The following is a 25,256-nucleotide window of genomic DNA, read 5'->3' on the forward strand; positions in this document are numbered from 1 at the left end:
GGGGATTGGGCCTAGGTAGGATGCTCCTTCAGAGGGTCGGACCTGACATGATGGGCCGAATGGCCTCCTTTGGCACTTTAGGGATTCTATGATTCTATGTGGGCCCCATCTTTTCTGTCGACCTTCCACTAAAAGGTACAGCCGGTGATCTGAAAAACCCCGAACACCGAGAGTTTAAAAGGACGAGACATTAACTAAGAGGGCTTGCTGTGACATCCAGCACTTTTCTGGGTTAAGCGCAGAGCAAAAAAAAAAAAAATGTACTAACATGGGTACATCGAAACTTTAAAACACTGGTTAGCATCATTTTGTTTGTAGATGGCCAAAAATGTTCTGTCCAGCCGAACCCTACTTTCCTGTTATTGGTCCATTGCCATGCAGATTAAGGCACTTCAGGTGCGTATCCATCAATATTAACATGGAATAAAATGGGCAGCAGGGTGGCGCAGTGGGTTAGCCCTGCTGCCTCACAGCGCCGAGGTCCCAGGTTCGATCCCGGCTCTGGGGTTTGCACATCCCGTGTGGAGTTTGCACATTCTCCCCGTGGCTGCGTGGGTTTCGCCCCCACAACCCAAAGGTGTGCAGGGTAGGTGGATTGGCCACGCTACATTGCCCCTTAATTGGAAAAAAATTTAATTAGGTACTCTAAATTTATAAAATAGAAACATGGAATAAAATGATTTAAGAGTAAAGAAGATTCTGAAGTAATAGATTTTTGATTAAACTGGGATAGATAATAATTGGTGCAAATACATAGGAGGCTGTGGAATTCCACTTACTTGTCTAAGCAATCCCAGTAAGCAGTCATCGCCTTAAAGCCAAGCAAGGAGAAGATGGGAACTGAAGCAAAGATTGAGGTCAGGCTGTTGATAACAGCTACCGTCACCGCATCCACCTCGCAGTTGTTCCTGAAAAGCAGGGGAAGTCTTATTTTCTTTTGAAATTACACAATCATTTCCCCGTAACCTGCTTTCTCTCCTTTTCTGCCTTGCTTGTTCACTCGCCAGAACAGGAATCCGAATGTCAGCGTTCAGAGACGCTTCTGTTCATCTAACTGCCTGATCTCACAGGTGCCGCCGTTTCCCTGTGCCTGCTGTCTCTGACCTTCTCAGCAGTAAAGGTCGCTGGTTTAGGAGGTGCTGCCAAAGAAGTCTTTCCAGTGCAACCTGTAACACTGTAACCACAGTGAGCAGAGGTGGAAGGAATGAATGTTCATGTTGGTGGATAGGATGTCAAACCAATGGACTGCTTTGTCTTGGGTGGTGTTGAGCTGCTCAAGCATTATTGGAACTAGGGGCAGCACGGTGGCGCAGTGGTTAGCACTGCTGCCTCACACCGCCAAGGTCCCAGGTTTGATCCCGGGTCACTGTCCGTGTGGAGTTTGCACATTCTCACTTTGTTTGCGTGGGTTTCACCCCCACAACCCAAAGATGTGCAGGCTAGGTGGATCGGTCACGCTAAATTTCCCCTTAATTGGGAAAAATGAATTGGGTACACTAAATTTTTTAAAAAAGCATTGTTGGAACTGCACTCATTCAGCCAAGCGGGGAATCCTCCACACTCCTGACTTACGCCTTGCAGACGGTGGAAGAAATAATTTGAACGGCTAGGAAGGAAGGTAATGTTTATTCATTACATCAATTCAACAGTTGAAGCCAACTCAATAGGGGCTGGAGTTCTTGATTTGGTCCAGATTACGACTTGCCGTTATGATGTATCCAAACCATAATTAGTTTTTACTGCCAGTTCGATTTCTGCTTGTGACCACAATATTCCCCTTATTACCCAGCAGGTGAATGCAATGAGTATTTCCTATGAAAATAATAATAGCCTAGAAGTTCCTTTCTATCATGTTTAGCTGACACTCATTTTATGTTCAATTTGATAGACAGGTTTTTGTTCTTCCAGGTCGATCAAAGGATCGGCGGAATGAACGGGAAAGTGGAGCCGAGTCAGAACGTGAACCATGATGGATGTGTATTGCAGAGCAGCCTCAGCCGGCCTTATGTTCCATTTCTTAAGTGCTTAAGCATATTCCATGCTCTTAATAAGTGCGCCCAAGCACTCAATTTCGTATTACTTGTGTCAAAGGTTATTTTCCAATATTGGGGGCGCGATTCAGCAGCCTCATCGCACCCGACTTGGTGTCGGCATGAGGCCGATGAATCTCGCGTGGTGTCAGATTGCCCATGCCAGGGGTCGAGCGTGGGGCTGCCTTGCCTGGAGGAAGTGGGGTGAGAGGGGGTTCGAGGACCCCAGAAGAGGTAAGTTGGGTGAAGTGGGGTGGGTTCGGAGGCTGTGAGAGGGGTTGCTGAGGAGGCAGAAAGAATGGGGCTGCCTTTAAAAATGGCGCCCCGATCCACGAGGAGACTTCCTGCACTGGCGAGCTGAGCTACAGGCGGCAAGAAACATCCCCCTAAATGTGCCAAAACAATGGACATAGAAATGTTTTGGTTGAATCGCACCCTGGGTCAATGGTCGGACTCTCATCTCTGAGGAAAGGATTTGGGGTTCAACTTTCACCCCAGTGATTTGACCGTGAAATCTCATCTGTCACGTCAGTGTGGCACTGAAGGAATCTTTTAAATGTGGCATTAAACCCCATCACCATCCTCCCTCTCAGGTGAACACCAAAAGACCCATTGTACAATAAAAACAATTCTACTATCCTGGCGAATATTTAACTCCCAATTCACAATTCGAAAACAGATTAGCCGGGATTTTCCGTTCCACCACCGGTGTGCTTTCCGTCAGCAGAGGTGGCTTGCTATTGGCCGCGGGATCTTCCAGCCCTGTCGGAGTCAATGGCCCATTGCTTGCCAGTCATGCCGCCGGGGAATCCACCGCGGGGGGGGGGGGTCCCTGGCAGGACCGGCAGACCCGCCGGCGGAAATGTCTGGAAAATCCCGGCCATTATCTGGTTATTTATCTCATTTCTCTTTGTGGGAACTTGTGTGGAGATTGGCTGCTGCACATCCCTACTTTACAATAGTGACTACAGTCTCAATTACTTCAGTGACAGCAAAGTGCATTGGCGCATCTCAAGATTATGAAAGATAGTACAGAAATCTGTTTATAGAAATTCAGACGGTTTTGTGATTGAGTGGATACTGTCCCTATCTCTGTGCCAGAAGCTGCAGATTCAACCCCCACGTCAGGGCCTGATGGCGATGGAATGTGTGTTCATAACATGACCAAACAGGTTGATTAGCCTCCCAATAAGCCTGATGGCAGGCAGTAAGAGTGGGAGACAGTTTCTTAGTTAGTCATACTGCAGAATGCACTGCGATACTTTGCTAAACATAACCATGGACCAACCCAATGGAAGTCCTTGGTCGCCAACACCCTCATGGGGCATGGTACCCAAAGGAGGAGGGTATAAATTAAATTGCCCTTTAGAATCATAGAATTTACAGTGCAGAAGGAGGCCATTCGGCCCATCGAGTCTGCACCAGCCCTTACAAAGAGCACCCTACCCAAGCCCACGTATCTAACCTATCCCCATAACCCAGTAACCCCCACTTACCCTTTTTGGCCACTAAGGGCAATTTATCATGGCCAATCCACCTAACCCGTACATCTTTGGACTGTGGGAGGAAACCGGAGCACCCGGAGGAAGCTCACGCAGACACGGGGAGAACATGCAGACTGCGCACAGACAGTGACTCAAGCCGGGAACCGAACCTGGGACCCTGGAGCTGTGAAGCAACTGTGCTAATCACTATGCTACCGTTTAGTCCAGACAGTTTGGTGTGATCTGCAAGTTTAATTATGTCTACTTTCTCCTTCAGTTGAATAATATGTCGAATGAGGACCACAAACCAGAACCTAGGGCTTGGTACATATGATAGGATGTACCCCACTGGAAAAGCATCTCATTTACAATAACCCTTTGTTTATGGTCCATCAGCCAATTTGTCTTCCGCACCTTAACAACTAATTCTCACACACCACCCCTCACATGGCAATTTATTGGAATCTTTTGGAAATTTGTACTTTGTGAGCTATCAGTATTTGGATGTTTGGCACATTTATATGATATTGCTTTCCCCACTATTTTATTGGACACCATTTTGACTGAGGGATGAATATCGGCAGGAAAAGTAATTTAATGTGTACACGGGAAGCTAATGTGATCTCCAAGTTAACTCCAGGAAGTCTTTATAAATTCCGATACATTCCCCCTTTCCCTCTGGCCTGGAAATTCCTTCACTCGAGCAGGCGATTACAGAAAGTAACGTTCTTACAATAATGCTTACTTTGGTGAGTTATAGCTGGAGAATGCAATAAGTCCTCCAAAACCCAAAGACAGTGAGAAAAATATCTGGGTGGCTGCATCCAACCACACTCTAGGCTGCCTCAAAACGTTCAGCTGGAATTAAACATAATAAAATCAGAGCACGAATGCACTTGCAAGAAATAATAATCAGTTATTAATATCAGATATTTATTGACTTTAGTGCCAGGGCGACACATACATGGGCCCTCCATTCCTTTCCAAGTCAAACACCATCCTTTCTTGCAAAGGCAAATGAGGAGCAGCAGCAGAAACGGAAAGAACAGAGAAATGTTTATTTGAAATATAATGTAACGGCCAAATTACTTCTGCATTGAGGCCAATCACATCGGAGTTCCAACATATCGGGAAACACGTTTGTGCCGGTTGATGATCCCATGGGAGGTTTTGAAATGTCATCTCCTCCCACATGGTTAGCTTTGCAGGCTCATTGAGACAGCAAGTAATTTATCACAGATATAACCAGATATAGTCCCCACACTGTGTATTAACAGACAAATACTTACGTCTGGAGTAATCAGATAGGTCAAACCATGAATGGCGCCAGGCAGTGTTAATCCTCGTACAAGTAAAATGAGCAGTACTAGGTAAGGGAAAGTTGCAGTGAAGTAGACAACCTGCAATGTAGAATAGCATTTTATAAGGTTGATGAAGTTTTCTCAACATTTTGGCCCTGAAGTTCTAAAGGAGAGGTGTATTGGGCTGGAGAGGTTAGATCTGTTTTTATCTCCATGGATGCTGCCAGGCGTGTTGATTTTTTCCGCACTTTGTGTTTTTATTACTTGAGCCCTGAAATTGCTCAGTTATTGATTCTGGAAGGCAGTTTTTTTTTACCCAGAGGGTGGTGAGTGACTGGAACGAGTTGCCAGGGGAGGTTGTGGAAGGAGATACATTAACGGCGTTCAAAAGGCATCTCGACAAATACATGGACAGGATGGGTATAGAGGGATATGGCACTAGGAAGTGCTGAGGGTTTTGGCCAAGAGTGGTATCATAGCTGGTACAGGCCTGGAGGGCCGAAGGGCCTGATCCTGTGCTGTATTGTTCTTTGTTCTTTAGTGCTGAAATTGAGCGCGCCCGTGCCTCCCAGGGCTGAAACCATGGGTCAGTGTGTGACCACCAAACCAGCATGGGGCAGCCAGGTGCACCTACCACTTGGGGCACACTTTGGGCGGCCACCTCTCCCATGCCAATAAAAACTTGGGGACGGGAGGTTATCCTGGCCCTTTCCTCAACCTTACTCTCATGAGCGCCTGATTAGAGTGGTCCTCAGCCCACAAGCCATCGTTAAGTGACTAGTGGACCCGGAGGCAGCCTATGCAGTGTCTGCCTCCTGTCAGACTGTGGCAGAGGGTGGCCAGGACCCATAAATGATCCCGAACCCTCAAAATATCTGAAGTGAGGAAGATTCTGGCTCAGTTACTAATAAACCTAAAATACTGTATAAGTTTGTTTTTAAAACTCACCTTCCCCAAGCTTTCAATCCCTCTTAAAACACAGCAGTACACAATTAGCCAAGCAGCAAAGAGGCACAGAACCAGCCACCATTGCTGCCGATCTCCACTTGTAATAATCTCAGGGCTGATATTTAAGGTTTCTCTGTACCAGAAGTAATCCACTGCAGTGCTCTCCTCGCACTCCTTAATAAACCCTACAAAAAATATTAAATAAGTTGAATAGAATTTCCGAAAGCCAAGGTGCCAAAAACATTGTTTGATGTGTGAGGTTAAAGGCGATATGGAATTTACACCGATGTACTGTGGCTACAACTACAGCCAGAGGCTGGGGATTCTGCGGTGAGTAGCTCACCTCCTGACTCCCCAAAGCCTGTCCACTATCTACAAGTTACAAGTCAGGAGTACGATGGAATACTCTCCACTTGCCTGGATGAGCGCGACTCCCAACAACACTTAAGAAGCTCAACGCCATCCAGGACAAAGCAGCCCACTTCACCTGCACCCCATCAATCGCCATGAGCATTCACTCCCTCCATCCACCAGTACACAGTGGCAGCCGTGTGCACCACCTACAAGATGCACTCACCGAGGCTCTTTCGATAACACTTTCCAAACCTGCGACTTCCAACATCTAGCAGGACGAGGGCAGCAGACCCATGGGAACTCCACCACCTGCAAGTTCCCCTTCAAGCCACAAGCCATCCTGAGATGGAATTATATCGCCCTTCCTTCATTGTTGCTGGGTCAGAATCCTGGGACCCTCCCTTCCATCATACACTGTGGGCGTACCTACACCACTGGATTTTCCAGTGCGACCGGAAAAACTCAATGGAATTTTGGCTGCATCGCCAGATTTTCCACCCTGCCCAGGATGAGTCCTTCCAGGAAAATCCCAGCGATTGCCTGCAGTGGTTCAAGAAGTCAGCTCACCACCACCTTATCAAGGGCAATTTGGGGTGGGGGGGGGGGGCAATAAATGCTGGACTAGCCAGCGTAACCCATATCCCAGAATCAAATGAAATACACTGCAAGTAATGGTTACTAGCAATTGAGAGAATAGAAATGTTACCTCTGTGAATAATCCTGGAACTCAAACCCGACTGTTCAAATTAATTTATTGAGTTGGCTGAACCAATGAAATATAAATTTCAATCATATAAGGGGATAAGGATGGAACAATAAAAGACCGTTCATGCTCCCAAGCCAATTCCCCTCGTTGAGGTTCACCAGTTTGGCCAGTGCGACATCCACCCAACACATTCAAACCCACGAGTGCAAGAGATCAGTCCAAGCAGACCATCTGAACATTCCAGGATTCCCGAAGACCATCAAGTAATGAGCGAACCCTACGCTGATTATTTCAGTCCAAAAACAGCACCTTTCAACTCTCAACCTTTTACTTGGTTCCAAATGCCTGGGGTTATTTTGCAACTCTGAGCAAAGCATCATCAATTTTTAACTTTATCCTTATATCGTCAGGTTTTATGTTTTAACAAGAGACATAATATTCCAAGAAGGAAATTGATGTCGTCCTTGGAAATTATCCGTACTCTGGGAAAAATCTGTAAACACCAGCTTCACCAAATGTTTGCCAGATTTGTACAACCTCTTGATCGCAAACACAGGTTGAATTGAATAATCTGCTTAAATTGACATTACATTGGACATGTCAAACGTGCTCAATTCTGTGTGTCCTTGCTTGAGGCTAAAACCTTGATTTTAACTGGGGCTGGGGATTGAGGGGGCAGGTCACAGAGAATCCCAGACTCCCCTCACCTCGGCAGTGTGAAACCTGGCCGATTTTATCTCCCCTCCCACTCCCCCCGCCTCACCTGTCAAAATCGGCAGGAAGTGGCAGTTGTCGGTGGGAAAAGTTTTGGGCGGTGGGTGTAATATCAGGCAACCCCCTGGTGATTCTCCAGGTCAGGGAATCTGGAGGACTTTATGAGCAGGAAGGGGCATGGTTGCTTCTGGGACATGAGAAGTTAAACTCTACTTGTGAGGGCTCAGAGGAGCTTTTCTGCACATCCTTGTGCGATAAGGAAGAAAGAAAAATAAAAAAAGATTGCCAGATGGTACAAAATTAGAATGTGGCTGAAAAAGGGGGCACGTAGCCAAAACTTTTCATCTGACACTCATCAGGAGTTGTATGTTCATGGAGTATAAATCGTAGGGATTGGTTGAAATTCGGTATTCTTGCATTTGTCCTGATGCATCCAAGGCGGAAAGCTTCGACAACCCGTATCTCTTTTCAGCAATGAAACGATGAACATCTTTTGCGCTCTTCTGACCCCGCCGTCTGCTGCATGTGGCTTCCACAATCAGGCCACCCATTACAGTCTAGGCCCCAAGACGTTATCAGTCCCCAGTCTACATATCTAAAGAAGGACTCCAAACTGTTTCGGGTGGGTGGCCTTAAAACCTACTCAGAAGAGAGCAGGTTAAAATAGGAAATGGAGCAGGACATAGGCAAACAAGTCTTCCAAAAAATGTGCACACCCAGATTCTGGGTTAATACCTTCCTCGAATCAACACATGGATATCTTATATGATAACTACAATGCTCCGCTTGTACTTTATTGAAATAAACTTTAATTTAATGCAATATAGGAGGAAGCTAGGTGCCTGGAGTTCAGTTCTGTGTCTCCATAGGAAACAACACAAAATGTTTGCGGTGAGTTGATGCAATTTACCTGATCGGGGCCTGATTCTAACTTTGTGTTAGCGTTTGGGTTTTGAATGAGTCAAAATCTTGCGCTCAATGTTGGAGACGAGAAAGGAGGACAGGTAAAATTGGGAGGCAACAGCAGCAGGATTTTATGAAGAGGGGGGGCGGACAGGTGGCACAGTGGTTAGCATTCGAATGAGAGAACTGGGGCGGAATTCTCCGTTTCTGCGGCTAAGTGCCGGCTCGAACGGAGAATCTGCGGGAGGTTCATGTCAGGAAAATCGGCGTGAACTCCTCACCGATTCCAGTACCGGTGAGGGGCTAGCACCGACGCCCCGTGAAATGCCCGTGGATCGTGGCGAAAACGGCCGGAGAATGGCCGGGTCCCCAGGCCGTGTATGGGCACGGCTGACGACCTGCACCGGTCGCACCAGAAAACATGGCACCCGCCGTGCGCGTAACCTATCCCGCAAACCGCGACCCCCCCAGCCCACCCCCTGGCCACCCCTCACTAGTCCCCCCAGCCCGAGCAGACACCCCTGCGGCCAGCGGCACGGGTCCCTGCCGAGTGTGGCGGCGCTGGACACAGTCCACAACCGGCATGCTGGCTCAGAGCACACGTGTCCCGCGCCGTCGGGAACTCGGCCCATCTGGGGCGGAGCATCATGAGTGCGCCGGCTGATGAGGCGCCAACGTCCTTGCGACTGCACGCGGCGATCGGGTGGAGAATCGATCTTCCCGTCCTTACGACGGCGCGCGTCCCGATGATGCCGGTTTGGAGAGGTGGGGAAGCGCAAACCGGTGTCATACCGCTGCCGGCCCCAATTCCGGCGTCGGAATCGATTCTCACTCCGATCGTCAATTACGATTTTGGCATCGGGCAACAAAGAATCTCGCCCCTGTACGTTTAGCAAATACATTTTCACACAGTTCTTTCAAAACTTTCGGAGGCATTTAAAAAGCAAGGGGCTTGTGTTTAGACTGTAGGAACTCTGATTCCCATTACATTTAAGATGTTGAATGGATATACCACGAAACCCAATGTTTCACAATCCAAGCTGTGCTGTTGTAACTGAATAAAGTCCCAGTGCCAATGTGGAATTTGTGGAGCTGGTCTATGAATAAAAACTTCCTATTGATTGAGCTTATCTTGTCCTTGAGAGTGATGGATTATCAGACTGAACACACTCAGCATTGTTATCAGCAGAACAGAATGTGAGAAATTCCAAGTGTGCCTGTTTCCCAACAATCTGCAGGGAACTACTGACTGGCAGGCAACCACACTCCAGGTTAGTCAATCAGCCAATCACTAGCCAGCCATGTAACCAGCAGCAGCAGCAGCCAGTTAGCCACGTAACCATCAGGCCAACACCAGGAGGAGACCATGGTAGATTCCAATTTCTCAGACCTCGCAAACAGGGACATCAGCAACAGAATCAGCAGTGGGAAAAAGTGTCCTTAGCGAGCTGGCCAATAGAATAATAGAAGATTACAGCGCAGTACAGGCCCTTCGGCCCTCGATGTTGCACCACAGTTGAAGTGGCTAGCAAAATAATCGTGTCCTTGCCACATTCTTCAGAGAATCAGTAAAACTGCAGTATCCAAGAGTTGGAGGAAGGTAACAAATTGACACTAGCATAGGAAGCAATTTGGGGAATATTGGTCAATGAGCCAAGATCGGTAGTATGCAAGTATTAGAAAGCATCCAAGAATGTCAGATAATGAGACTTCGTTTTTGGGGAACAGCCAGATTGATTGAAAATCTTTTCCAGTCTTTTACCATCTTATGTTCCTATAAGAAGCTGGAACTTATAAAAATAGTTTCAAACAGTTAATGGTTTTCTCACAAGAACACACACAAGTCAAGGAGTGGGGAATCACAAATCATGAAGGATTCCAAGAGGGCAAATACTGAAAAGATTACTTCCATTGATTGGCAACAGTGAATGTGCATCTGCCGGGAAAACAATTGTACTCATGTTCGAAACAGGGCGGAGATAGGAAACAATTGTTACAGTATCAAACAAGACCGAAGTAGAGGGTAGTTTCACTACAATGCTGGTGTGAAGTACTCTCGAAGACATGAAATGCAGTATTTCTTTGGGGGGTGAGAGAGAGAAAAAATATATTCTATTGAAGCTCTTCACCTTGCACTCATCAAGACAATTCACAGGAATACCAAATCTCACAATTTATACTGCATAAAAAAAAGCAGGAGTGGGAGAGGTATGGGCGACGTGACAAACTTGCATTCTGCAGCAAACTGCTCAGTCAACATACAGCTAGATATAAGACTGCCTTGATTCTATTGCTCAGTTTGGGGGTGAGGCAGTGGAGTAGTGGTAATGCCATTGACCGAGTAATCTAGAGACACAGGTTGATGTCCTGTGGACATGGGTTCAAATCCCACCACGGCAGCTGGTGGAATTTAAATTCAATTAATAAAATCTGCAATTGGAAGATATTCTCAGTAATGGTGAGAAACTTTTTTTTTTTTAATTTAGCGTATCCAATTCATTTCCTTCCAATTAAGGGGCAATTTAGCGTGACCATTCCACCTACCCTGCACATTTTTGGGTTGTGGGGGTGAGACCCACGCAGACACAGGGAGAATGTGCAAACTGCACACTGACAGTGACCCGGGGCCGGGATCGAACCTGGGACCTCGGCGCCGTGAGGCAGCAGTGCTAACCCACTGCGCTACCGTGTTGCCCCATGGTGAGTAACTTTCGTCGATCGTCGCAAAAGCCCATCTGGTTTACGAATGCCTCTTAGAGAAGGAAATCCGCCATCCAGATCCACAGCAATGTGGTTGACTCTTAACTACCCTCTGAAACGGCCTTGCAGACTATTCAGTTCAAGGGCAATTAGGCACGGGCAACAAATGCTGGCCTTGCCAGCGATGACCACATCCCCATGAAAGAAAAAAACAGCAGGGAGAATTGTTGCGGTATTGACCCAATCATTTTTTCCAATTAAGGGGCAATTTAGCGTGGCCAATCCACCCAGCCTGCACATCTTTGGAATGTGGAGGCGAAACCCACACAAACACGGGGAGAATGTGCAAACTCCACACGGACAGTGACCGGGGTCGGGATCAAACCTGGGACCTCGGCGCTGTGAGGCAGCAGTGCTAGCCACTCTGCCACCGTGCTGCCCGTGTTGATCAAATTCAACGATAGCTTCTGCAAAATTTGAGCATAGGGGGTCATGATTATACTGTCTGGGGCCGGAATTTTCTGGAACTGCCTTGCGTGGGTTACACATGGGTCAGCCAGAAGTCCGTTGACTTTTAGGGGGACTGGAAAATCCCGGCCAAGACCTTATCCATAAATCATTCTGCTCCATTCCTAAGGTGGATTACTGGGGAACATTTTAACTTTTCAGGAATGATGTGGCAGGTTATTATGCTCAGCCTTCTCTTTGAACTAAAATGCTAACTGTGAGATGCCGCTATTAAACCGTCACTTCCTGCAGACGGTGAGGCACAGCAAGGGGATTTTCCATTAACGTTTGGAACGTGGGGCGGGATTCTCCGTGAATCGGCGGGGTGGGCAACTCCGGCAACGAGGAGTGGCGTGAACCACTCCGGCGTCGGGCCGCCCCAAAGGTGCGGAATCCTCCGGGCCTTCAGGGGCTAGGCCCGCCCCGGAGTGGTTTGCGCCGCGCCGACCGGTGGGGGAGGGGCTTGGCGCCGCGCCAACCGACGCGGAATAGCATTCCCCAGCCGGCACGAGTTGTCGCATGCGCAGGAGCGGCAGCATGCGCTGGCGTCATCCCAGCGCATGCGCAGTGGGATTCTTCTCCGCACCGGCCATGGCAGAGATTGACAGCGGCCAGTGTGGAGGGAAAGAGTGCCTCCACGGCACAGGCCCGCCCGCGGATCGGTGGGCCCCGTTCCAGGCCAGGCCAACGTGGGGGCCCCCGCCGGGGCCAGATCCCCCCCGCGGCCCCCCCACCCCGAGGACTCTGCAGGTCGCCCATTGAGCCAGGTACCGCCGGTAAGGACCTGTTGTGATTTACGATGGTGGGACCCGCCGAAAACGGGCGGCCACTCGGCCCATCGCGGGCCGGAGAATCGCCGAGGGGACCGCTGCCAGCAGCCGCCGACTGGCTCTGCGATTCCCGCCCCCACCAAAACCCCGGCGCCGGAGAATTCGGCAGCCGGTGGTGGCGGGATTCACGCCACCCCCCGTTGATTCTCTGACCCGGTGGGTGGTCGGGGAATCCCGCCCCAGATTTTAATTTAAGTTCACACTCCTACCAGAAAAAGCTCTTCCTCTTTGATGGCTGAGGAGATTATTTACATAGAACATACAGTGCAGAAGGAGGTCATTCGGCCCATCGAGTCTGCACCGACCCACTTAAGCCCTCACTTCCACCCTATCCCCGTAACCCAATAACCCCTCCTAACCTTTTTGGACACGAAGGGCAATTTAGCATGTCCAATCCACTTAACCTGCACGTCTTTGGACTGTGGGAGGAAACCGGAGCACCCGGAGGAAACCCACGCAGACAGAGGGAGAACGTGCAGACTCCGCACAGACAGTGGCCCGGCGGGAAATCGAACCTGGGACCCTGGCGCTGGGAAGCCACAGTACTAGCCACGTGTGTTACCGTGCCGCCCCATGGTAGGTTACTTTGTGAGGTTACTTTGGTTTGACACACCCAATTCTTTATAATCACACTTTGCACTGCACCAAACTACCAATAAGTTTGCACCAAACCGAATCTCATAAATCACCATTGATTTATTTGGGAGCAAATGTTGGTCCTGATTGCAGGTGTGGCAATAGCCGAGAGGAAGACTTCAATCCAACAGAATCGAGTGGATTCCCACTCAGTTAGCTCCATAATTGAAATCTGAGTCAGCCCTGAGAACAACTAAAGCTCCGACCCACAAGCCCTCCGACCCACACACCCTCCGACCCACAGGCCCTCCGACCCACACGTCCTCCGACCCACAGGCCCTCCAACCCGCACGCCCTCCGACCCGCACGCCCTCCGACCCACACGTCTCCGACCCGCAAACCCTCCGACCCACACACCCTCCGACGTATTAAAAAAGGGACATGAGGCTACACCTCACTTTCAGTGTCAAAGACGTATTCAATGTTTTGTTTTCACTTTGCTAGAGGAACTTGTCAGGAAAAGACTTTGGGGTGTCTTGCAGGTTGGAGGCGATTTTCAAGATTCACAGTTTTCCACGCGTACATTCAATCAAGGCATTCATGGGAGAATTGTGTTATCTGAAATGGAAGAATGTGCAGGATAGTGCCTGTCATTGTGTTGGAAGGATTTTCAGGTTAACACTCAACCTGTATGGCCACGTATGGACGTTCCTTGGCCATGAAGTGCTGGGGTGGCAGTCGTACCCGAAGGTGGTGGCAAGATGCTGGATCGATACCCACTGCACCACAAGACCTCCTAGTCCTTGCTGTAGGCAGCTAAAAGTCTTTCCACTGGCTGCTGGTTCCACTATCGCCAACATGATCAAGTGCAAGATGACCATACATGTAACTCAAAGCCAGCCAAGGCTTCAGTTGTGGCCTGATGCTGCAGAGGAGGCAACGGATCCTCCTACCCCTCCCGACCATGATTACTAAGCTGCCTGCCAAATAAGGCCCACATGTGAAAATGGCTTGGACCTCACACTCAGCCAGCACACTCACAATCTACAGCCCCTGACGGAACATAGGAACAGGAGTAGACCATTCAGCCCCCAAGTTCTACTACCCCATCCCATCTGATTATGGCTGATCTGTACCTCAAGTACATGAATCCCCCATTGAACTACACCCCTTGCTACTCTCGCTGAACAAACTTCAAATCATTCTCAGTTTGGAAGATTTCAATTGACTCAGCATTTAGAACAATTTGGGGGGAGGGAGTTCCAAATTCCCTTTGTGTGAAAAATGCTTCTTAATTCACTCTTGAATGGCACAGCCCTGATTTTAAGATTATAATCTTCATTCTGGACATATCCACAAAAAGAACCATCTCCACTATCAAATCCCTTTATCATTTGAAAGACGTGGAGTAGATCCTTCCTCAATGCAAGGAATACAAAACGCGGTTATACAGCTTATCTTCAACCTTTGAAATTGGACCCCAAATTAAGCAATTGGGTGTTCTTGATCAAGTAATGAACAATGTTTTTTTAAAATATAAATTTAAACTGCCCAATGCTTTTTTTCCCCAATTAAGGGGCAATTTAGCGTGGCCAATTCACCTATCCTGCACATCTTTTGGGTTGTGGGGGTGAGACCCACGCAGACGCGGGGAGAATGTGCAAATGCCACATGGACGGTGACCCAGGGCCGGGATCGAACCCGGGTCCACGCCATCGCGAGGCAGCAGTGCTAACCACTGCGCCACCGTGCGCACCTTTTGTAATGAACAATATTGACGGTGAATGCAAACAACAAGTTCCATCAGCTGGTCAAGCTTTCACTCCCCTGAACACCTCCAAAACATCTCATTGCTGGATAATTGATAGAATGTTTCTATATTTGAACCTGTTTTATTGTTGTTTAACGGGCAGTTTTTCCATGGCAGCGGCTCCTCGAATGAATGAAAAAAGTACCAGAGTACCCAGGCAAGGATGGTGTTATAATACAACATCATCAGAAAGGAAGTCAGCATGGAAGCGATACCTGCAACATAAGGAATGACAGAAAATCGATCAAAAGAATGGCAAAAGTTTCTGAAATGAATTTTGCAGAACTGCAGTCTTACGCTGGAATTGGAATCGCCTGCCAGGGGAATTGGCAGGGGTGGCATGGGAAATATGACGGCACTGTCTGGGCATTACACTGCCCTCCTTGAGCAATACGCACACCTGTGCTCCTCCTCTGCCACCAGGTGCCCACTGTAGAAGACCATTCATAATTCACGTTGGCATGAGGGCATGTCGACATGAATGGGTTATCCAAGGCGGGAGGGTGGGGGGGAGATGATTGGGCTTGGAAGTCTAATAGTTACATCCAAATTTATTATAATGGGATTCCCAACATTGAACATCAGGATTCTGTTATATCACTGGCAGGGGGGCGTGGGGGGGTGGGGGGGTGGGGGGCGGTGATGGGGGGGGGTGGACTGAGACTTCCCATTGACGCAAAATGAGACTCGGACTCCTCGGGAGATTTTGGGCAGAAGGTAGCAAGCAGCCACATTTGTGATGTGTGGTGTGAATTTGCAAAGCAGGTCAGGCCATCATGGTGGCAAAAGCACTTTGCCATGGAGTGAGAGAACAGAAGAGTTGCATCATCAGCCTCACAAAAAAAACCAAAGAATTGCCGTCAACCTCGTGATGAGTGTGAAGAAATTGTTGGCGGGTGTGTCGCGAATGTGAACAAACTCATTGCAGTAAATTAGAATCTCTACAGCAGACCCCGTTAATGAGGTGATTTATGGTCTCGCTCACTCTAGCAGGTGGTCAATTGTTCCTACAGGTTTCTGACATTTATATTTTAACACTGTTTTTCTTACTTTTCTTTTCTGACTCCTCTTTTTTCGCTCTCTCTCATCCTTTCTTTCCTTCTTCTCTCTTTCCTTACCCACCTTTATTTCCCTTCATCTAACGTGACTCGAATTCACACAATGTCCCTCTGTGTCCTTCAATTTAATTGGTTAAGCATCGGATCATTGAACCCAATGTTCGTAAGTCCCCAGATGCCACATCTTGTGCCATTATCAATTCGCACATCCAGTAATTTCGACACAGACAGTGTTCCCCAGAGTTGATTAATTGAGTCTACATTCCATCAGATCTCATTGAGGGATTTGAACCCGAGATACCAAAGGGCCTCTGGATTGCTACTCTAATGACATTGTTACTATACCACCATCTCCCCCTGGTTAATTGGTGGACAATTTCTCTTGATGTTGTTAGGACACCCTGGGCTAGCTTGTGGTCGATTCCAGCCCCACTTGACCTGGAGTCGAAACACAGTTGAAATTAACTTTTAATTTTAAAAATACCTGAAGCCTTTGCTCTCTGGCTGCCCAATAATTACAAGTCACCAGGTTTGTAAATTTAAACACAATTAACTTTTATTATTAACAATGACTATAATTAAATAGGCAACACGTACAACTGGTTAACTATTATCTGATTTCTAACCTCCCCCCCCTTTAACTCGCTCCAACCTCTACACACACAAAAGACAAACAGAGGGGAGTGTAAAAAAAGTATGAAAAGGATAAAAGTCTCTGATTCAGATGGACGCCTTCCAGTTAGATTCTTCCTTCAGTCTAGGCCATCCAATATTTGGGTGATACCTTTGTCTTCAGTCTGTAATGGTTTTCATTGTAGACTTACCAGGATCTAGAAACTTCTGCCTTTAGACAGTAAGCAGCAGAGAGAGAGAGCTGCTTCCCCATTGAGGGTCCAGTGGTTTCTCTGTAAACTCACAGTAACAGCGAGCAGCCAATATTTGAGAGAAAGCTAGCGGGAGAGAGAGAGCAGTTCCCCCTTTTTGAGCCCAGAAGCTTTGTGCTGCGTCCTCTGAAAACTCCACCTGGCAGGATCCAATCGCTGTCTGTTGCTGGGCAGGCTACTGTCCCTGGCCAACCCATTGGCCACCAGCCAACCAGTTGAACCAAATCCCTCCAATCTCTGAGGTGCCATAAAGGCTGGGTTCTGCTCTTCAAAGTCTAAAACCTCATAGCACTGTACACTATTCCTCACTTTCCCTACTCGACTTAAAAGTAATGTCTCCGTTAAAGATCCATGGACCGAAAACGGTCATGACAAAATAAAAGAAACGGGAAATAAGGAAATCAACAGGAAGAGCCCTTACAGCGCCAACGAAAGACATTGTATAAAATGGATTCCTTCAAATCTGATTTGTAGCACCAACTATTATGTCATCTAACTTTTAAGATTTGGGTATCTTGGAATTACAACCTTTTTTGGTTGGATGTCTGTATTTGTAAAATGAAAACAATACGTAGTTAAAAACAAGTGTTAAAAGCAAGATCTTACCAACACCTCCCAGGTAGGGGGAAATGGAATTCCAGACACCAAAACTGCCTCTCCGGAGTCGCTGTCCAATTGCTAATTCAAGGTGGAGCAGTGGAATGCCCTCAAAGACCAGCGCGATGAGGTATGGAATTAAAAAGGCTCCTGTGGTGACAAAGAGTACGGAAGAACGTCAGCCAGCTTTTTAATTTAATTTTCTTTTCTCCCTGCAATCCTCCAGACCTCGTTACCTTTGGAGATTTCTTTTTGACCATTTTTTGCCACAGGAAGAGTTTGGAAGAAACAGTGGTTTTTAAATGTGTTTTAAAGGGAAGCGAATTTACACAAGTTAAAAAGGCACAAAAAGATAAGTGATTAAAAAGCTAACGAGCTCTGATTTGATGTTGTTTGCCCAGACGGTGAGCTGAATTCTCCGGTTCGCCACCCCGCAAACACGAACCACAATCGGGTGGAGAATCGGGTGATCGGCCAAAACCGATGCCCGCGCCCGAATAGGGCAGCATGCTCCACTCCGTCCCTGGTGGCAATAACAAGGTTCATACCCCGCACTGGTGGCAGCATGCAAAATCAGCGTTTGCACTCATTTTAATCTTATTAGCAGATTTGACCCACAATACGACACGGCATCACAGTGGTTAGCTCTGCTGCCTCACAGTTCCAGAGACCCGGGTTCAATTCCAGCCTCAGGTCACTGTCTGTGCGGTGTTTACACATTCTTCCCATGTCTGCGTAGGTGTGGTAGTCACCACTGTTATATTGTATATATGGGTATTACGGTAAGATCCACGCCTGCTGGCTCCACCCCAGTAGGCGGAGTATAAATGTGTGTGCTCACCGAACAGCAGCCATTTCGTCAGCTGCTGTAGGAGGCCACACATCTCTGTAAGAAAGCCTCGATTACATTCTACTCTCGTCTCGTCGTAATTGATAGTGCATCAGTGGGTTTCCTCCAGGTGCTCCAGTTTCCTCTCACAAGTCCCGACGTACTTGTTAGGTGCTCCAGTTTCCTCCCACAGCCCAAATATTGGCCATGATAAATTGCCCCTTACTGTCAAAAGGTCAGGTGGGGCTACGGGGATAGGGCAGGGGAGCTCTCTCAGAGGGTCGGTGCAGACCTGATGGGCCAAATGGCCTCCTTCTGCACTGTAGGAATTCTATTCTTTGCTCCAGACCATGCTCCGCCCCTCAGGTGGAAGTCACGCGGGCGTGATTTACTACAGGTATTTACAGACGAGGACTGGGTGCCATGGTTGCTGAGGGGGAGAGAGAAGGTAAGCAAAGTTTGAAAAACTGTTAAAAACTGTAGCCCCCTCCCGGGGAAGATTCCAGGGCTGGCATCGGGCGGGGATTAGAAGAATGGGGGACCTGTTCATTGACGGGACATTTGCGAGCCTAGGGGCACTGGAGGAGAAGTTTGAGTTACCCCCGGGAAATGTATTTAGATATATGCAGGTGAGGGCTTTTGTGAGGCGACAGATCAGGGAATTCCCGTCGCTCCCGGCACGAGAAATTCAAGACTGGGTGATCTCGGGTGTATGGGTCGGGGAGGGCAAGGTTTCGGCAATACACCAAGAGATGAAAGAAGAGGGGGAAGCCCTAGCAGAAGAGTTGAAGGGCAAATGGGAGGAGGAGCTGGGGGAGGAGATCGAGGAAGGTTTGTGGGCTGATGCCCTGGGTAGGGTTAATTCCTCCTCCTCATGTGCCAGGCTCAGCCTGATACAATTTAAGGTGGTTCACAGAGCGCACTTGACGGGGGCGAGGTTGAGTAGGTTCTTTGGGGTAGAGGACAGATGTGAAAGGTGCTCAGGGAGCCCGGCGAACCATGTCCATATGTTTTGGTCATGCCCGGCACTGGAGGGGTTCTGGAGAGGATTGGCGGGAGCAATATCTCAGGTGGTGAAAGTCCGGGTCAAGCCAAGCTGGGGGCTAGCAATATTCGGAGTAGTGGACGAACCGGGAGTGCAGGAGGCGAAAGAGGCCGGCATTCTGGCCTTTGCGTCCCTAGTAGCCCGGCGAAGGATCTTGCTAATGTGGAAGGAGGCGAAGCCCCCCAGCCTGGAGGCCTGGGTAAATGATATGGCTGGGTTCATAAAGTTGGAGAGGATAAAGTTTGCCTTGAGAGGGTCTGCGCAGGGGTTCTACAGGCGGTGGCAACCGTTCCTAGACTATCTCGCGGAGCGTTAGAGGAAGGTCGGTCAACAGCAGCAGCAACCCTGGAGGGGGGGGGGGGGGGGGGGGGGGAGTGTGACTCGTGGACAGCTCCGTGGATTCGGGGGGTGTTCCTCGGGATCGGTGTGGCCCGGATTAGGCTGCCATCGCAGCAGTATTAGTTTTAAACACACCCATTTGGCACAGGCCCCTGGCTGCTCACTCTGCTGACTGCTCACTGTGTCCTGGAAATGTTCACAGAGCCTCAGACGCTCAGCCCCACTGCAGGGGAACAGCAGAGCCCACCCTAAACAAAGCACACATGCACCGTGGCCTTTGGCACCCTCCCTGGCACACTGCCCCTCTCAGGGCAGAGGCCTCACCAGTGACTCTATCAGCCAGCCCACCCCGCAGGACCGCCAGTTGTCTCCAAGCCCTGCTTGACCCAGGGCCTCTGCCCCCATCCACCCTGCCCCCCAGACAGGTTACCACAACCTGTGTGTCACACCCAGGATCCACATCGCACTGCAGCTACGCTCCCAGCAGACACACACTTCCCTGCCTCACCCCCATCTATACGACCTGCCCACACACATGTCTCTAAGCATGGAGATGGTTGATGGCACACTGTGACCCTCTCTACCACACAACCTGATGCCGCCCCGCTGGCCGGATAATACACGACCCACCCAATGAGGACACCCACAGTAGACGCCACTGGGGTGACAGGACAAAGGTCACAGAGCCTATCGCTGACATGGGTTGCAGGAGCCACCGGTACTCCTGTTGACAGGGACCAGTGGTGAGGACAGAGGCTCCCTGGTGCCACTCACTGTTGGGGAGAAGGGTGCAGTATGGGAGGCAACATGTCAGGGGGTACGGCTGAGGGGCGTGGTGGTTTTGGGTGGCACATGTGGAGAGTGGAGCTGAAGTGCAACTCATGTTTGATCTGGGTGGACAAGAGAATACTCATCTTGCTAACATGTCTTCTCTTCCCCCCCCCCCCCCCCCCCCCCCCCCCCCCCCCCCCGCTGCAGAGAATCAGCGTAGAGCCAGGAATGCTTGCTATCTACCTGGCCGCAGGTGCTGCTATATCGCAGACATCCGGACACAGATACATCCGAGCTGCGGCGGATGCCCTGAGCACCGGGGCAGAGGACCAAGCCCACCAGGACGCCCGGGCAGCAGGACGTTCTGCCATTGCTGGCTTACCTCAGGTCCAGGGGGCGATCGATGGCACGCATGTCCCCCTACCAGCACCGGCTCATCAGGAGGGGCCCTGCATCAATTAGGCTCCACTTCTTGAATGTGCAGTTGCCGTGTGACTAGCAGCTGCACATCATCCACATCTACGGCCGATATCCAGGCCGCGTGCACGACGCAGATATCCAGCGCAATCGCCGGTTCCCGGCACCTTCGAAGTGCTCCCTCGGGTGAGGGGGATTGGCTCTTGAGTTACCCGCTGAGGTCTTGGCCAATGATGCCCGTCTGGAGGCCTCACACCGACTCAGGAAACTGCTACAACAACACCCATGCAGTAACCAGGAGGGTCACTGAGCGGTGCATCAGTGTCCGGAAGATGTGCTTCCGCTGCCTGGGGCGCTGTGGTGAGGCTGTCCAATATAGCACCAGGAGGGTCTCGAACATTGCACTGGCCTGCTGTGTCCCACACACCATCGCGCAGCAGAGTGGGGACCTGTTGGAGGAGGAGAAAGAATGCCAGGCCTCATCGGATGAGGAGGATGTCCAGGACGTACCAGGCATGGATTCCTGATCCAGCAGGCCGCTCAACATGTGCAACAGGGCAACCGCACAAAGGACAACCTCATCACCTCCCGATTTGGCTACTACGAGGCCTGGCCAATGGATGATTCGCCATTCTGTCCCACTTCTCCATACTCTTCCCCCCACCCCTTCCAAGTGTTGCCCCCTTCCCCACAGCCGCTCACATCCTCCCCTGTCCCTCCTACTTTCACTGTATCCCGCCACCCCAGCTCCCCTGCCTCCCTCCGAGGGTCCTACCAACATCACCACAGGGTGTTGGCTCTGGGCAGGCAGTAGCAGTGGGTCTTGTCCACGGGACGGGGGAATGATGACGACTCGCTGTGAGATGAGCTCTGGTGCTTCCCATTATTTGACACAATCTGACTCCTGCCTTCAGGATCACCTTCCACTGTCTCTCAGGGTGATCCCTCCATGTGTGCTGGCCATTCCATCTCGCGGTGTGTGGGCAGATCTTTCATGTGCGGGGATGGGCAGGCGTCGGATGAACTTTGGGGAAACTTCCTTAAAGAGTTACCCCCTTGGCCCACCGCGTCTGGGCCGCGCTTGCAAGCCACTCAAACGCCTTAGCCTTTGGTGTACCTACTCCATGTGGACTGCAGTGGTTCAAAAACGATCTCAAGGACAATGTGGGTTGAGCAATAAATGCTAGCCTAGCCGGCGTAGGCTCACATGCCTTGGATGACAAGACATGTTGGCATGGAGCTGATTTGATATTGCAGTTTCATTTTATTTACTTTAGTAGCCAAACTAACAAAACAGCACAGACTCTGCAATCCCATAAGTACAGCAAGCTAAACAAGATATGCAGTGCATAACAGAGACAATGCCAGTAAAGTCAGATATTGCACTAAATGACGTATTTCTTTTAATTGATGAGTGAAGTGGATTATAAATTAGCCCTAATGAGTCAAACTGAATTAATTAAAAAAATTTTTTTTTTAGAGTACCCAATTCATTTTATCCAATTAAAGGGCAATTTAGCGTGGCCAATCCACCTACCCTGCACATCTTTGTGTTGTGGGGGCGAGACCCACACAAACACGGGGAGAATGTACAAACTCCACACGGACAGTGACCCAGAGCCGGGATCGAACCTGGGACCTCGGCGCCGTGAGGCATTCGGGCTAACCACTGCGCCACCCTGCTGCCCTCGAATTAATATTTTACATTGTTGGATACAAAAGGAAGATGCGATTTTCACCCCTTTTTCAAAACAGGAAATGCACTTGGTACAAATCAGAATCAACAGCTGAGCAACTCAGCCATGTCTTTTAAAGATCTTTCATTTCACTGTGTACGTGAAGAGGAGTTCATAGGCCCCATTCCATCATTCCACCAATGGCGGGTCTGTCTATTTGCCCAATGGAGGTGTCAGGCCAGTCGACATTTTGGGCAGAATACAGTAAAGGCTTAGTTTCTGGTCATGTGGATGAGAAAGCGTGGGGAGGCCAATACCCTCTGCTCTTAGGATTCCTAACATTGCAAAACGTGAACAGTACCCTCACCGTGGCTCTGGTTACTTCAGTTGATGAGCGTATGTGTGATGAATCTAGGCATTTCAGATATATTGTACCATATGTATTTTTGCAGTAAGGGTTTAAAGCCTGAGTCGGTGTATGCGCATCTACTACTGTAATCGTTTAAAAATATCAGGTTTGAAAGGACAGACACTGGGCTGGATTCTCTGTCCCGTCGCTCCAGATTTCTGCTTCAGCACACCGGCGGGATGCTCCGTTTCACCGGCTGATCAATGGGGATTCCCATTGTGGGGCAGCCCCACGCCGTCGCGAAACTCCCGGGCTTCCGGCAAAATAGAGCATCCCGTCGGCGGAGAATCCAGCCCACTTTGTCTCCAGAGTTGCAATTAAAGCATTGTAAAAATGAGATCATCATTCATTCCAACCATGTATATTGTTTACCTGAAGTAGCGCTAATGGAATTTTGTTTATGGAAAGAAGGTTCCCTGGAGAGCAGATAATTAGAGACATCACCTCAATGAGATGATGTAATAAATGGGAGGAGCCTGGGGTTAAAGTAGTCAGGGGTTGAGGTTTGGAGTTCAGTTTAGATCTGTCTGTGAACAGTCCAGCTGCTTAGCTAAAAAGCAGTTTAGCTAAAAGGATTTTGCCTGTGAACAGAACAGAAGTTTCTGAAAGACTTTGACAGATTTGACAAAGAGTAATCCAGACTCATGTTAGCTTGCTTCTCTCTCCACAGATGCTGTCAGACCTGCTGAGATTGTCCAGTATTTTCTGTTTTTGTTTCTGAAAAGGCTGTCAGGTTAAACAGTAGTCTGACACAGGCAAGAATCTGCAAGCTGGTTTCCTGAAGGATCTCTCTCTCACAAAGCGGTTTATCCAAGACACATCTTTACAGCACGTATTCCTGGGTTGGCTATTTAGAAGTGGATTTTGACATGAGGTGGGTTTTGCTTGAGTGGAGATAAAAGATAGCCATTAGGATTTGGTGTTTCACTGTCATTGTTAAGCAGTGTATAACTGGTAATTATAAGCTGTTTTCTTTATGATGTTAGTTCTAAGACTGTAATAATAAAGTTTGTTTACACCATATGCCTACTTGTGCGTGGAGTCACTCCTGGAGCGAATGGTCTTTTCCTCACAATCTTACACATTAAATTAAATTTTGGAGTTTTTGTCAGGTATCCTAACAACTGTTAGGGGTCCGGTCCGGGATCGTAATAGTGTAGTTCAGATTAAAGGCAAACAGCATGGGTTTGGTCCTCATTCTGGCTGAAGTAATCTTGAAGTTGCCTTCCCTCCTGTGAAGGGAAGGTAATGACAATCCATCACTGACAAAAACTGCCAAGAAAACAGCTCAGGATGAAGCATCACAGACCAAGAGCCAAAGACCTGCCTTTGGGAAGAGCACTCATAAAGGAAGGAAGTAAAGGAGTTGTCGGTGGCGTTATCAACTTTCTGACTGAGATATACAAAGACTAACAATTGAGCTGATGCTTCAGTAAATCATTCGTTCACATTTGTTAATAATCATCCACAAGCTTCACACAACAAACAGTTTTCTCCAAGTTGTTTTTATCTAACCTGACCCCAGAGTTAACTGGAAGTGAACAACTAATGTAAATAGAAAGTGCGAAAATAATTTCTTCAAAGACTGCCGTTCAAAGACCTGGGGCAGGATTCACCGCCCGCCGCGCCAAATTTCAGCCCCGACCCGCCGGCGGGATTCTCCATTATGCCGGCCGGTCAATGGGGTTTCACACTGTGGGGCAGCCCCACGCCATCTGGTACCCCCCCCGGGCTCCAGCGAAATGGAGAATCCCGCTGGCAGAGAAGCCCGCCCCTATTTTCTGACAACGTTGCGGCAATCGATCTCTGGCAGAAATTACCAGTGATTGTCTGTCAAATTCGATTTGGAAACCTAATTTAAGCCGCCCCCAATCAACCGCCCACACGGAAGTTAAAGGAACATTTCCATATTATCAATTTGTGCTGGGTGACTTCTTGGTTCCTTCAACCTGGACCAGAAATCATTGACGTGGGAGAGAAAGGGGCGATGAGAACACAATGCACCGGCAGTGCCTCGGAAGGAGGGGTGTTGGTGAGCAAGTGGGTGGCTGACCATGTCAACACTGGCAGTAAGGTTGAGGAGGACAAAGTGAACCACAGTAACAGTCACAGAATGATGCCTTTGGTGAATATTATCAGGATTTCATAGAATTTACAGTGCAGAAGGAGGCCATTCGGCCCATCGAGTCTGCACCGGCTCTTGGAAAGAGCACCCTACCCAAGGTCCACACCTCCACCCTATCCCCATAACCCAGTAACCCCACCCAACACTAAGGGCAATTTTGGACACTAAGGGCAATTTTGGACACTAAGGGCAATTTATCATGGCCAATCCACCTAACCTGCACATCTTTTGACTGTGGGAGGA

General features: G+C 48.9%; 1 protein-coding gene across 1 annotated transcript in view; it reads right to left on the reverse strand.

Moving 5' to 3' along the window:
* The window catches only part of LOC140425541 (sodium-dependent neutral amino acid transporter B(0)AT3-like), a 57,337-nt gene that overhangs the window by 24,684 nt on the left and 7,397 nt on the right, over positions 1-25,256 (reverse strand). Inside the window, exons 2-7 of the mRNA XM_072509949.1 lie at positions 17,412-17,552; positions 14,941-15,078; positions 5,764-5,948; positions 4,804-4,914; positions 4,260-4,372; positions 780-908 (exon numbers count right to left, since the gene is read on the reverse strand). Coding sequence (XP_072366050.1) covers positions 780-908; positions 4,260-4,372; positions 4,804-4,914; positions 5,764-5,948; positions 14,941-15,078; positions 17,412-17,552 — 817 coding nt within the window. The remainder of the gene's footprint in view (positions 1-779; positions 909-4,259; positions 4,373-4,803; positions 4,915-5,763; positions 5,949-14,940; positions 15,079-17,411; positions 17,553-25,256) is intronic.

The sequence above is a fragment of the Scyliorhinus torazame genome, chromosome 6, assembly GCF_047496885.1.
Source record: "Scyliorhinus torazame isolate Kashiwa2021f chromosome 6, sScyTor2.1, whole genome shotgun sequence".
Taxonomy (NCBI): domain Eukaryota; kingdom Metazoa; phylum Chordata; class Chondrichthyes; order Carcharhiniformes; family Scyliorhinidae; genus Scyliorhinus; species Scyliorhinus torazame.